Genomic DNA, 14,634 nt, shown 5'->3' with positions numbered 1-14,634 from the left:
TGAAAGGGCCATTACAAAATCGATAACATGTCATAGCATGACAGATTTCTACACTAGCTGCAGTAATCTAGCTACAGTACAGTATTCTATTAACGTTACACTTATAAGCTGCTACTCCCTGCATCTGGTTCAATCCGCTATTGCAACTCCACCAGCTGATGACAGAGCCACAGGCTGGAAGTGAAGACATTTTAGTTTTTACTTTAAATGTACTACTGCTGTTATTGTTACCGCAACCCACTGATATTACTAATCCTAGATTTCCTTGTTTCAAAGGATTTATCTGAGACAAAAATGTTATTCAGTGTTGCTCACCTGCATCATCAGGGATATTGGCGGGATTACTAGAAGCTGCCACAGATTATATATCCAGGAAGGGGAGCTTGTCTAATTTATTGTCCAATTTTTCTGTTGACTCAGCATGGCCTGCAGAAACCTGGTCTCCACCAACATGGGCGTGAGATTTCGGGTACCGCTGCAGAAGCTGCACCCTCTCTCCCGTGCCATTCACCACCGCTACTCTGGGAACACCAACCCCCAGCGTCCCCCTCATCGCACGGCAGCCCGCTATTTCACCTCCATGTCACGGTTGCCCATGCGGCCTCCCAAGCCTCCCCCAGGGTCAGGGGGCCGTGGCCACCAGCAGCAGCGCAACTTCTGGGTGGCCCGCCTCGCTGCCCGGCTGCTGAGGCTCCGATACATTCTGCTGGGCTCGGCAGTGGGAGGAGGGTACACAGCTAAAAAGGTTGGTATTGAGTCTCTCCACTCTGGGTTTCTGAACTATTCTCTACCTTTTTCTGCGTTGTGTTGGCACAACTTGCTTATTGGAAACAGTAGAGGAAAAGCTTTTATTCATGTAAAGATAACAATCAATTTGTCATTTTATCCCTAGACCTATGATGAGTGGAAGGACATGCTACCTGATTTTAGTGAATACAACTGGGTCATTCCTGATTTTGTCTGGGAACTGAGTGAACATATTGATTTCGGTAAGTGTTTTCGTTTTAATGTCATGATTTAAATGAATGTGCTAATACCTGGTTTGGTCTTCTTTGTAAAGAATATCTGATTTTAGTAAATCAAACAGGAAAAAATTATACTTATCTTAGTTAAAACATGGCTGCACAATTATGAGATAAGTCTCCCGTCCTTTCTATCTTCTCCACTTGACATATTAGCTCTTGTGTCCACAGATAAACTAGCCAGAGCTCTGCCAGAGATAGAGGAAATAACCAAACTACTACCTGACCTAGACAAGATAGGAGAGAACTTCACTTTCCTCAAAAGCCTCCTGTCCTCCGGTAAGTCAATGAAACCTAAACGATGTCTTATTGTCAGTGTTCAAGTTTTAAATGAAGATAACTGTAATTGTACCCAAGCAAACCTGTCTCTGCTTTTATATAATACAATATAAAATGGTTCACTTGTGCTCCACAGTATACCATGCCTAAAGTACGGCCCTTGTGATTTATCCTACCTGAAAGTGACCTCAGCAGAATGAGATAACATAGACTCAGAGATGTGAAATAATATGAGGAAGTATCCTGCTTCATGCTCTAAATTGCTGCTTTTTCTGCATCACCCCCTATTTAAGGTTGTGGTTCTTAAATGATTCTACAAAGAGCCCTCCTGTACACCATATAACACTTAACCAATGTATTTTAGATCAATAGTGCTAAAATGCATGTGTTGTAAACGGTCATTTATTCACATGGGACCTGGTGCACATAACTGAGTAGTACTGGGCAGACTGTTGTCAAATTTAATATTTCTATGTTAATTTGGCTATTCTTTTAGCTATTTATGTAAAATCATTACCTAACAACGCACAAAAGCATTGTACTGTAGCGTTGAACTACAATTAGGGTGAAACTCAAACCTCCTTATCAAGGAAAGCAATAGCCATGCCATATGTCATAGTAAAACATTAACAAAGAAATCTTATTCTGCATACACATTTCTAGCCAGTAGACAAAATGCAACCTCTTGGTTAGCTGGTAATGACAAAATATGACATTTTGGGCTCCTTGAGGATCAGGCCCAGTTTGGGGTGTGCTTATCTTTTATTACTGTTTCTCATTAATCGGCTACTTCAACTGCTTTATTTTAATACACATCATTTAGCTGTGTCCCTGCTTTGATCACCATCCCTCTGCCTCTGTCTTTTTTGATTTTTACCTTGTGTTGTTCTTCCTTTTCTCCTCCTCCCCTGCCCTCCTGTCCTCCTCAACATTCTTCACAGGTGTGAGTTTGGGTAGTGAAGTCAAAGGAGCTTCTGGTCTGCATCTATTGTTAGGTGTGTAAACCCTGCACTCAGTAGCGCTGCCCACTCCCCTCTTTTCTCTCTGCTGCTGTTAGACCACCATCCTTGCCACTATATTTGTATTCTTGTCGGTTCCTGCTTGCCATGGTTCGGCTCTTAAGGCGGTAGCAGAGCATCTTTCCAGGATGTTGGCTTCCAGGTTACAGACCAGTGCTGCTGCAAACGATGGCAGTGCTCATGGTTAATGCAGGTTCTGTATTTAGTGAAATGTATGACCTGCCACTAGGATGGTGAAAAGGCCTCATCTTGGACTACCACATCAGATCCCTGTGGCTGACACCTGTTTACTGGAATCATTAAACGCCTCAAAGTTTCTCTCCCTCTCTCTGAATTATTTCAAAATCATTAGAGATCTTGGTCACTATTCCTTAGTTCATATTCAAGTGCTGTGAAAGAAAAGCATTAAATGGGGGCAACTACCTGCCATGATTTAAAATGTTTCCTTCCTGGTGTGAAAAGCTCTTAAATGCAGATCCAGCTTGTTCGCCTTTTAGTACGTCTTCCTCTTCCCTTTTGACTTTCTGTAACCTGACTGTCCTTTGCTATACTTTGTCCTACCTGTGTGGTTTTTTGCCTCCTTTGACTTCCACCCTCTCTCTCCCTGGCCTGTATGGGCTTCTTCCTTTTAATTACACTAACATTCAATAATCTTTCAAATGTTTGGAAAATGTACACAAAATACATTTTACATTGAACATCCCCTGACATTTTAAAATGTCAAGACGTTAACATATGTGTACTGTACACTAAATATTTGTTTTCTTAAATTATGCCAAATATTGATCAAATAATAGATAAGGAATAACAATAACACTATAACCTAAAATGCTTTAAAGCCATGTACTGTGGTATATGGAAAGTCATACAGACTCTCCAGCACAGACAGGACCACACCTCATAAATTCAGCAAAGGAGTGTTCCTGGCTCCTTTTCCCTTTACTTCACATGGCTTAAGGAAAATACTTTTTCCATGACTGTTTCAAGTTTTTGTATTTATATATTTATTGTACTTAGATGTTATATTTGACTATGCACATGACATTAAAGTGTTGTGCCTTTTGTAAACACTTGCCTCATTTATATGGCTAAGCATACTTTGCTTGTGCATGGCAATAACAGCATGTTAGTTCATATCAAAATGTAAGTTTGGACAAGGTGGCTCACTCAATATTCGGTAGAATGTTTAAATTGTTTTAAAAAGTCTTGCTTCTTCAATTGATTTTGTTTTTCAGCGTTGAGAAATGGGTTTCTTTTTGCTTTGTCATTGACACAGTGTTTTTAAATTCACCCGACAGTAACTGCTTTTCTAGCCATGATGCCTGGCAGAAGTCCACCAATCAAAATTTCATTAAACAACTTGTGCCTAAATCAAACAATCTAATACCAGTTTTCTGAAGTTTTAAATGTACTTGAAGAACTCCAGCCGCACTAAATGTTTTGAAGATACTTTTTACTCTTGCTGAAACTAATTACTCTTAATTGTTTGATGTTGCCTGCAATGTTTAAATATTACTTTAAAAAAAATAAATACTTGCTAATCAAGTAATTTACTTAAATCAATAATTCTTAATAATTATAAACAAAATATATTAAACAATTCAGTGATTTATTCCTATTGTTAAAAGTGAGTTTAACAGTTGGTAATTTTTGGTAAATTAATGAAAAACTCTTAAATTTGGCTGGTATAGTATATTTTATATATGCATATGTTTATGTTGTATATATACATGTTATATATGTATTTATCAGTGCAAATTTTCCAAACATTTGAAATTTTATCACACTGGTGTTTATTTTTCTAATCGTCAGCATCCTTTAAATGATGGTTACCTGCCATTTTTTCTCTATGGACATTGTTGTCTCTCTAAGCTTGTTTATGTTCAGCACTCTCAATAGTCAAAGATGAACTTTCATAAGTAATCTGTGTTGTTGTGTCTCTGGTAGAAACCTCAGGCGATCCGCCGCTAAAAACCACAGATTCTTCTGCTGCGTCCACGCAGGAGGGCAGCGACAAGCAATACAAAAAGGCAAGTTTATAAAAGCTGCTGACACTTCGAAGCTTGTTTTTTTTTTTTTTTTTTGCACTTGGCTCCTGTCTGCACCTTGGCTATCTTTCACTCAGTGGCAAGAGCTGTAGTGGATTGAATCAAAATCTACTCAAGCAAAAAAGGCGTCATGGAGACTTCAAAGACCCAGCAGCAGAAGTTGTTAAAAGTTGCACTTAAATGAGGTACTAATTATAGAAAGTATAATATACAATATTGTGGGTGGATTTTGAATCAGTCCCTTCTACTAGTGAATTGTAAGTTTCACACTGACTGCAAGCCTAGTATACAGTACGGTTCTGAGGCCATATGGTAATGTTGTGGTAAGAAAATGGTTCTTCCTATTTTCTGACAGTCATACAGTAACAGCATGATTTCAAAAAATATGGTTAGTTGTCCAAACTTAGGTGCAAGTCTCACTACAGAGCTGCTTGCTCTTAAGTATGGTATTACATTAATGTTTTACCATATACATACTGTATACTGCACTCGTTCTGAGTATAAGAGTGTATGCACACAGATATTTATCATTGCTTCAAAAGTGCCTTCACTGCTTGTCATGCTTCTCAACTGTTTTCCAGAAATCTAATCATAGCGTATATATATACCACAGTCTCTGGCCAAACACTTTGAATGCGCATTTGTTTCATTTCTGTTGTTCTCTCTGTTCCTTGTTAATTTTTTTTGTTTTGCTCTTTTCCACAAAGTGACCATTGTCAGTATCCCTTTTCTGTTTTTGTGTGTTTTTAACATTGTACTGAGTGAAAGTTTAAACAATGAAAACATCACGTGATAGTTCAATGAATATTAAGAAGAGCATTTTTAAAAAAAGATTCTGGCTTTCTTCTCCTGTGCTCTGCTTTTAGTCTGCAATCATGGTCTCCAACATGAGCATATGTAACACAACACAACTCTTACAAGTTGATGTTTCATACCATATTAAATTCAACAGGTACTGTAGGTGCAATTTCACAGTTCGGAAAGAAGCAAAAAATAAACTGCACAAACTTAAATGATTATATCATGTGGGGGACCCCCTGAACTAAGCAAATTTTACTTGCTGTACAGTATGCTTCGTGCTTCACCCCTGAGAGAGAAATATATCTCTGCTTGCTTTGCTTATTTAATCATCATCATCTTCAGCTTCATCGGACCAATTATGTTCAGAACCCTCTAACATCATTATGTTGCAGCACATTAAGGTGTTAGGCGTTCTGAACTGGGTTATTATTTTACCTTTACAGTACAACCTGAGTTTCCACCCTTCACTGTATTTTCTACTGCTAAGGATAAGTATCAAAATCAGTTATAGTGTTGTCTGATTCATGGTGAACGTACACTCATTAATCCACAGTGACGCATGATGGTGAGGAAAGAGAACAAGAGTCACTGTTGTTGCTACTTGCGGAGAGGTGCTGGTTGTTGTATTAGTCACCTACTCTGCCTTCAGTCTGGCAAAGTTTGGCATCTCCCCTTTGTGTTTGAGAGAGACTGACTTTGTTTGATTGCACTGATGATGGCGGAAATGTTATTACCAAAGCCAAAGACCTTGTATCATGATTCTCCAGTCTGGACAACACCGATGCCAGTGAGTGAGACATCACAGGCGATGTTTCCTCTGTTGTCGCCCTGTGCAGCATTTGCCTGTATGGCTGACCAGCCAATTGGCTGGTTGTTGTCTTTGTTGCTGCTCCTACATGTCTCTCACTATGACGTACCCCAGCAGGGTCTGCTTGGCGAGCTCATTCTTATTCAGCAGCAGATCCAGCGGCACGAGGAGGAGGTCCGGCGGGCCGCAGCAGCCAATAGTGCGCGCCCCCCACCGCCAGAGCCTGCTCCCAGTCCGCCTCCGAACCCCAGCCCCCCTCAACAGAAACGCAAGGTGAAGGTCCCCACTTAGATCCGTCCTATCCCAGCAACGCCTCCTAAAAGATCACAGCTGCAGAGATGAAACAGAATTTATATTGTAGGACAATTTCATTTCTAACAACCTCCTTGACAAAATAATTATTATTTATAGTAATAATAATAAGTATTAATTAAAATTGTAATTTAACGCCAGGCTGAAAAGCAGCGTTCCACTGCCCACTCTGGTAACACGTTCCAAGTATTTTGCACCTCTGATCACAGCATCATGCTGGTTGTGGTTAGATTGTAGACTTGTAAGCTCTTAGTTCTGTGACCGAGTGCACTTCAACTTCACTGCAGGAAGTTGAGATGTTAAACCACTGGTTGTCAGCAAAAACTAGATTTTCAGATGTTAAGTTACTCTTTTTAATTAACTTAATTTGTAAGCATAGAGTTGGCGATTTGAGTATTCAGATAAGTCTTTTAATAAAACAATTTAAGATCCAAACTTTAGTGGCAGTGCTTTCTGTTACTCCCTAATATGCAATGGATGGAGGACACAACAACATGAACAGCTGTAAAACAATTCAGCACAATAATACATCCCAGTGCTGTGGCCATGCAATAAATGCAATGTTTGTTATTCACGTGAAATTTTATGTTTGTTTTGTACACCACATAGATGGCGAAGTCTTAAAACACCACCGTAAATTAAACAACTCTTCTCTGGCCAGACAACTTTATTGCATTGCTATTGCAGTGGATTTCATTACATTTTACAGGTGTTTATGTTTAACCCTCTGCTTTAAGCCATGTTTTAAAGTATTTTTTTTAATATCCTTTCAAGCTTGTTTTGTATTTGTAGTGCAGACAAATTGGCCTTTCAATACTTTAGTCTGTCCCCTACAATATGCAGCAGTAGCCTCCATGTATCACCCCATATGTCAGGCTGTGCTAAGATTTACTCTGCTGGTCAGCTGTGGAGAAGGCATGCATGGACCTTTTATTTTTTTTTATAGCTTGGTTCCAGAAGCACGGTGACTTAGCTCAGTCTTACTCTCTCATGCAAATGGATGGATAATCAGCAGCAGCACTCCATTCATGTACGGAAACACTGCATGGAGTGGAGTGGCAACCCGCTGCATGGTGTGAGCTGCACTTTTTTAAACTACCATGAATGGACCCAGCTATGTATAAATTTAAGAGTTGACTACATAGTCAACAGCAAGGCAGAAGCCTTAATCTGATAGGCAGTTTTATAATGCCTATATTAGTCTTATTAGTCAGCACACGTCTTGTCCATGTTGTGTAGAAATAGTTTTCGATAAAGTAGTGTGTCTGTCTGTTAAATTCCCTTTCTTCTTCTGATAATCCCATTTGTTCATGTCTGCTGTGTCTCCTGCTTTCTGTCTTGTCTCTCATCCCAACACGTTGCAAGTGTATAAGAGATGTAATCAAATAAGATTTGCCTAATCATGAAAAATCAAGCTATGATGATTTTGTGATTATATTCAGCTGTATTTTTCAGGTTCACTCTGTGATTTGTGCCTGTTTGTGAACCAATAACTTGCTGATCAAAGCTGAGTAATACCTGAATGAGTAGTGTCTGCCTGAAATCGGATCTTTGTTCCTCTCTTTATGCTTTGAGTTAACTCTCAACGCGGATTCTCTCTGTGATACAGTGTGCACGTAATCAACCTTCGTTGTGCTGGTTCATGGTTGTGCAGTTGCACAGTGAGAGTGACGGGAAACTTATTTTTAAAACACAAAGGAAGCATTAACTCACTATGTTGCTGTGCTTTTTCTACTTCAGTCATCAGACAAAGAGAAGGTAGACCAGCTTCAAGAAGAACTGCTTCGTACGCAGGTACAGTAGATTGTGTGTAGTCTAGACTGAATTTCTTTGAACAGAGGAGTGTTAATGTCATGCACGTCATCCAAATCTTTTGGAGCTTTTCTCTTTCAATATTTAAATACTGTATGTCTTGTTTCACAGTGATCAAAAAAGTGAAGATCTTTGTTATACCTGCAAGCATAGTTAGTTATACTATACTGTTCATACAGCTCAAAAAGTTGGTAAATCCTGTAATTGCACTACCAAATTTAAATATTTTTCTTATAGCTGTAAAGTGTTGCTGATGCTGTTTATTGTTCTGGCTCTACTGTTTATCCCATAGCTAAAATATCAGCGCATGCTGGAGAGACTAGAGAAGGAGAATAAAGAGTTACGGAAAGTGGTGCTGCAAAAAGATGACAAGGGGATTCACCAAAGGAAAGTGAAGGTGGGTTGCACATTTAAGACATACACATGATTCACACTAGCTAGGGTTGATAGATGCGGGAAGATTTTTACAGTACGATAACCATGTTGCTACAAGTGTCTGTTAGCTGTTAGTTTAGTTGTTATTCTGTCTTATGTCTTGCTGTCACCCTGTATAATATTAACCTCTATTACTATTGTGTCCCCTCATGTAGAAATCCCTTATTGACTTGTATTCTGAAGTCCTGGACATCTTGTCTGACTACGATGCCAACTACAACACCCAGGACCATTTACCAAGGGTAAGGAGCAGTCAAATGCAGTTCTACTGTTCATTGTTCATGGGAAATAGATTTCTATCAAAGAAAGGCTTTATCTGTCTGTTGGCTCTCTGTTCAGAATATGTTAGAATGATTTCCTTTTGACCACCCAAAATATTGTTTTGTAATGTGCTTTACTTTTTGGTAGAATTGGGATCTTAGTTTAAATAAAAATCTATTAACTTGAATGTTATATTTCTTGGACCCTAATAACTTAACACATCCTGTTTCTTTTTCTACTTTGTCCTTACACCATTGGGCTTAGCTGTCCTTTCTCTTCTCCTCTTCTGTCCTCTGTCCATTTATCTGTATTTTGTCCAACCCTTTACCCATTTCCTCCTCTTCTGTTTCAGGTGGTTGTTGTTGGGGATCAGAGTGCTGGAAAGACTAGTGTGCTGGAGATGATTGCCCAGGCCAGGATCTTCCCCAGGGGCTCAGGAGAGATGATGACCCGCTCTCCTGTCAAAGTATGTGGGGCTTTTTGTTTTCATGGCACAGCCTTTATAGCCATTGCCAGCCAGAATCGACAATTAAGAATTCAATGAATTTTGGGAGTGGAAAATGCATTGCAACAGGATGGATTTCTGTAATTGTAATTTATCGGTACCCTTGAACTCATTTACTGTCTGCAGGTAACACTAAGCGAAGGGCCCCACCACGTGGCCATGTTTAAAGACAGTGGCAGAGAGTTCGACCTTACCAAGGAAGAGGATGTAAGTCACAAAGTCATTCACTCCATCCATCAAATATGAATGTCAGCAGTAACATTTTCTTCCCTCTTTACACCATTATATTATATCTGGCGTGTCTCCCTCTGTCTTGCAGCTGGCTGCTCTGAGGCATGAGATAGAGCTGAGGATGAGGAAGAGTGTGAAGGAGGGACAGACTGTCAGCTCTGAGGTTGGACATAGTACTTCCATTCAGATTTGTTAGAGAGCCGCTAGTTGCTGATTTACTTCTGTAATTTTACATACAGTAATGATGTTTATTTTTTGCATGTCAGACGATATCCTTGAGTGTCAAAGGCCCCGGCATCCAGAGGATGGTGCTTGTTGACTTACCAGGTGTCATCAGTGTGAGTATACATTGAGAAATTATTAAGGGTGGGAATATTTACACATTTCTTTATATACTATATTATAGGTTGTGTACCGGATACTTTTTGTAATGTACAGTATACACTAGGGATGAAACGGTATGAAAATTATCACGGTATTGTAGAAATGTGCCAAAAAAGATTAAAATGTACTGATACACACACACACTGAAACCATTTCAAAAAGTTTTATATTGAAAACTACAAATAAAATTGCCATTTTGTTTTCATAAAAAAAATAAAATAACAGCAAATACCTTTTGTAAACATATGAAAATCATCTAAGTGTGCATTATCAAGATTTAACATTTTATATTACATAGTAATACAATGATCCCGTGGACAATTACATGAAAACAAATAAGTCATTAGAAGACAGTGATAGTAACTGTAAAGAGCCCAAAAACTGACATAAATACAGAGGAGTCTGTAGCGTTTCTAGATATGCTGGTTGGTTGACTAAACTGCGTAACGTGTTATGTGCAGTGAACGAATAGACTCTGCCGACACACAACGTACACAGCAGCAGAACAACATGTAGCGTTTTTACAGGAGCAGCTAAAACTGAGAGCTTCAGTTTACAAGCTGTTAGCAAGTCAGAGAGACAAACCAAAGCTAAAAGTTAACTCACCCTGCGTTCACTCTAAGGTAATTTTCTTCAATCAAGTTTCCCTCAGCGCTCTCATAAAAATTAAAATACGACCGGACTTCAGAGTGACTGAAAAATCTCTGTAGCGTTGTCTTCCGCTGTGTTGTCATTGACCCAAACAAACCCATGTCAATTAAAATGTGTACGGTAATAATAACATTCGGGAAATTTACAATGGTTTACTGTTAAACCGGTAATCGTTTCATCCCTAGTATACACATAATCCTTTTTTATGATATTTTACACTTTCATTATTGCCATACGTTTTCATATTATTCTTTATAGGATGTCTGTTAAGATAATACACTTTTCTTGCACTGTTTGAGGTAATGGCTCCGTATGTAGATTTACTAAAACGTACAAGTTCAGTTTTCTCTCATGTAAAATCAAAGCCAAGAGACCAAACTTGTCTTCATAGATACAGTAATACAAATACACTCTCTTTAAAGGTTTTTTTTAATGTGTGTCTCTTTTTAAGACTGTGACTACAGGCATGGCATCTGATACTAAGGAAACGATCTTCAGCATCAGCAAGGCCTACATGCAGAACCCTAATGCAATCATCCTCTGTATTCAGGGTGAGCCACAAGTATACTATGTCATAGTGAGCAGGGATCTGGTCTGTCAGAGGACTTCCACTTCGGTCCCATTGTTGTGTTCTACATAAAAACACCAAATATCAGTCTTTCATAATTTTCATAGTCCTTATCATTCTCCTTGTTTTGATATATACACTATCATCATATCTCCTGTGATCTTGTCTCCCTCCAGATGGCAGTGTGGATGCAGAGCGGAGCATTGTAACAGACTTGGTTAGCCAAATGGATCCCCAGGGGAAGAGGACCATCTTTGTCCTGACCAAGGTGGACTTGGCTGAGAAGAACCTGGCCAGCCCGAGCAGAGTAAGACAGCTTAACTGTCCCAAAAATCCAATACACAAAAAGTTACTAACAACATCTAAGCATTTATTAATGTATTTTTATCACAGTTAAGGTGATGACAGCACTGATCTGTCTACATGCTCTTTATTGATGAGCCACAAAAAGGACAACATTGCAACAGTGAGATTTGCATTGTTAATCAACATATTTTTGAGCCATAAAGAAGAAAGTGGTAAAATCAATTAATTATTATCATCCTTAGTTGAAGGGCATCAAAATTGCATAAATAGTGAGCAAAGCCACCCTAAAGCTGAAGTTAATGAACAAAACAGCTGCATTTACAGATTTCCTTAAACCTGTGGACAGTTGGCCCCTATGCAGATTCTCCACAAGAGGGAGCTCAGCACTTTTATTTTAACTTGATGGTGCCTCAATGAACCTGTGTTGGGGAAACTTATACTATTATTAAGTGGACTAGCGTGAGAATATAAGTCCTTTTTGTTTTACGTTTTCTCTTTCAGATCCAGCAAATAGTGGAAGGCAAACTGTTTCCTATGAAGGCTCTGGGTTACTTTGCTGTAGTGACAGGGAAAGGTAACGTACTACTGAGTAATCCATCATGTTGAATTTTATTTCACATTCTTTAACAAGGAACCTCAGATCATGGTCATTACCTAATTCTTTAACTTCATTCAGGTTTCTTGACACCTCTTGTGATAACCAGGGAAACTCCCTGGAAGTATGCTATTTTATTCTGAAATGTACTATTATTTCTGTATGAAATCCGCCATTACCTGAGTTTTCATTTACTCACTCTTTCACACTTCTGCTGTCGACTTGTGTGCAGGGAGCACCGGTGAAAGCATAGACTCCATTAAAGACTATGAGGAAGACTTCTTCCAGAACTCAAGATTACTGAGGCAAGTTACACCTGATTCACAAACTTTAATGCTTTTAAATTAATTAATTTCAAAAGTTGACTATGAATATTTGTATGTAACAAGGGACGGCATGCTGAAGGCCCACCAGGTGACCACAAAGAACTTGAGTCTGGCCGTCTCCGACTGCTTCTGGAAAATGGTTAGGGAGTCTGTTGAGCAGCAGGCTGATGTCTTCAAAGGTATGACTGCACGAGCAGGACTAACCTCTGTCCCAGTGAGGGTTGACTGACTCGTATGCCTCATTATTTGTGCCATTTAGTGTTTATATCCAAAGCATGTTTTAAAAGTGTAAGTACATGGTAGGATATCTTTCCATTAACTGTCCAGGGAACAGGTGCTACTTCTCCTCTTCCTCTGACTCTCCCACCTCCCTGTATTGGCCTTACTCAGCCCTCGGCACCACACCTTTCCACAGTCCTGCCTTCCCACTGCAATTAGTCTATAGACAATCACAAGCCCATTACTAACAGCACAGGAGATTTATGGCCGTGAGACTGCAGTTCCCATAGACCCATTGTGCGGTGTATCGATCCATATCCCATCAAATCACACACAGCCGGCCTCGATCCTCCATGCTTGGCGCCACCGTGGCTCCACAAACCAGCAATTAGCCTAATCTCTGCTGTGGATAGGGAGCGGCACAAAGGGACCGTAGGCTTGATGTGTCTCAGTTGTCACTGTGTCTGTCTCCGTGTGCATATATGAGAACTAAAACTCAGACTTTTGATAAAGAGTGTGTGATTGGCCCCTTCCCCTCTCCTCCCAGGGGACCAGTTAAGAGAGTAAGTGTGTCCTCACCTACTTTTTTTTAAATGATAGGCACCATTAGCAGTCTGAAAGCTGCCTTTATATCATACCAAGTTAAAACAAAGAGGGGCCTGTCCCTGTATGGTCAATGCCTGTTGATTATAAAGAATTACTGTTTGATGTAACATCGAGCAATAGAAACATGCAAGAGATGAGTTTCGTCTAACCACGAGAACGAGCACTTGCCACATGACGTCAATTAAGACGCATTTATTTTGACGTTTTAAGAGGCAAAGTTTCTACCAAGGCTCTATGGTGTTATCGTTCAATGATAATTTAATTAATGTAAAATGTAAAGTTTGATTTTGTTCATGTAAATCAAAGATTAACTATCACTGTTCCTCCTCATCCCAGCATCTCGCTTCAACCTGGAGACAGAATGGAAGAACAACTACCCTCGCCTGAGAGAGTTGGACAGGGTGAGAAATGAATTTAATGTTACAGTGCTCTGTAATAGAGACAAAACACAGTTTCACAGTTGTTTATGGAAATACAAAGGATTTGTGTCAAGATAAAAGTAAGAGGTGTATAGTGATGATACAGATGTTACAGATTTTCTTTTTTCTTTTTGCAGAATGAACTCTTTGAAAAGGCCAAAAATGAAATTTTGGATGAAGTCATTAGTTTGAGCCAAGTGACCCCGCAACATTGGTAAGTTAATAATGATGTAATATATAGGGCTCATTATTTTGGTTACTATTTAAAAAAAAAAAATCAAAGCTATTAATGTTTATTTTAAATATACAAAATACTGAGAAGAATTAGAAAAATCGTCAATAATACAGAAATGTAGGTCCAATCAGATTTTTGAATTTTAGATCAGACATGTTCATTTATTAAATACCATTAGCATCACAAACATTTTAAACTGTAGTTTAACCTTTTAGTGAACCCTTGTTCAACTATTCGGGATATATAGTGCGGGATGTTTTTTTGAGTAAAGATGTATTAGTATTAGTGTTTTATCCACCCTATGGAGAGCGCGGATCTTAAGGTGCAAACTTCTGAGCACTGAAAAGTAATAAATTGTCTACCTGTGACTGCACTGGTCCAGCACTCAACCAGAGTGGAATGCTATTTTTAGAGCAAACTGCAGGCTTATGTCTGCGTGTGTTTATCTGTGCATGAATGTATAGTTATACCTCACCCCCAATGAGGAAAACCTTGCTAAATGAGATGTATGCATGGTGTTGTGGCCATCCCCAGTGTGCGTGCCATCAGTTCTCCCGGATCAATACTCTGATGAATGGCCCATGGACGGTAACAGGGGTGGCCCTGTTAGCCCGCCAGCAGCCAGCCAGCACTATTGGAGATAGCGCTTATTGACAGTGAGGAGTGCTAGCCTGAACAAAAGGGGAGCCTAATGAAATATGAGTGTGCGTTTATGATAAATGAGAGAGGCACTGGTCTGGTCCAAGGGGAACTAGGGGAGGGTTTTGTTCCATTGCCACACTGTTGTGGTGA

At 39.4% G+C, this 14,634-nt stretch overlaps 1 protein-coding gene across 4 annotated transcripts in view; it reads left to right on the top strand.

Annotated features, from left to right (window-relative positions):
* Nucleotides 1–14,634, top strand: part of opa1 (OPA1 mitochondrial dynamin like GTPase) — a 38,938-nt gene that overhangs the window by 707 nt on the left and 23,597 nt on the right. The window contains exons 2-21 of one of the 4 annotated variants that reach the window (XM_038715689.1): nucleotides 421–745; nucleotides 893–989; nucleotides 1,194–1,301; nucleotides 2,243–2,296; nucleotides 4,268–4,350; nucleotides 6,095–6,250; nucleotides 8,030–8,083; nucleotides 8,394–8,498; nucleotides 8,692–8,778; nucleotides 9,150–9,263; nucleotides 9,429–9,509; nucleotides 9,622–9,696; nucleotides 9,800–9,871; nucleotides 11,020–11,119; nucleotides 11,313–11,443; nucleotides 11,944–12,016; nucleotides 12,270–12,342; nucleotides 12,427–12,542; nucleotides 13,525–13,589; nucleotides 13,745–13,821. In XM_038715689.1, coding sequence (XP_038571617.1) covers nucleotides 421–745; nucleotides 893–989; nucleotides 1,194–1,301; nucleotides 2,243–2,296; nucleotides 4,268–4,350; nucleotides 6,095–6,250; nucleotides 8,030–8,083; nucleotides 8,394–8,498; nucleotides 8,692–8,778; nucleotides 9,150–9,263; nucleotides 9,429–9,509; nucleotides 9,622–9,696; nucleotides 9,800–9,871; nucleotides 11,020–11,119; nucleotides 11,313–11,443; nucleotides 11,944–12,016; nucleotides 12,270–12,342; nucleotides 12,427–12,542; nucleotides 13,525–13,589; nucleotides 13,745–13,821 — 2,046 coding nt within the window. The remainder of the gene's footprint in view (nucleotides 1–420; nucleotides 746–892; nucleotides 990–1,193; nucleotides 1,302–2,242; nucleotides 2,297–4,267; nucleotides 4,351–6,094; nucleotides 6,251–8,029; nucleotides 8,084–8,393; nucleotides 8,499–8,691; nucleotides 8,779–9,149; nucleotides 9,264–9,428; nucleotides 9,510–9,621; nucleotides 9,697–9,799; nucleotides 9,872–11,019; nucleotides 11,120–11,312; nucleotides 11,444–11,943; nucleotides 12,017–12,269; nucleotides 12,343–12,426; nucleotides 12,543–13,524; nucleotides 13,590–13,744; nucleotides 13,822–14,634) is intronic. The other 3 variants (XM_038715690.1, XM_038715691.1, XM_038715692.1) reach the window with 3 other exon arrangements.

This window comes from Micropterus salmoides, unplaced genomic scaffold (genome assembly GCF_014851395.1).
Source record: "Micropterus salmoides isolate LMB-PRFRI ecotype aquatic unplaced genomic scaffold, ASM1485139v1 Ms_hic_scaffold_13, whole genome shotgun sequence".
In the NCBI taxonomy this organism is placed as follows: domain Eukaryota; kingdom Metazoa; phylum Chordata; class Actinopteri; order Centrarchiformes; family Centrarchidae; genus Micropterus; species Micropterus salmoides.
The sequence above is the reverse complement of the archived record's forward strand: the minus strand, read 5'-3'. Positions and strand labels throughout refer to the sequence as shown.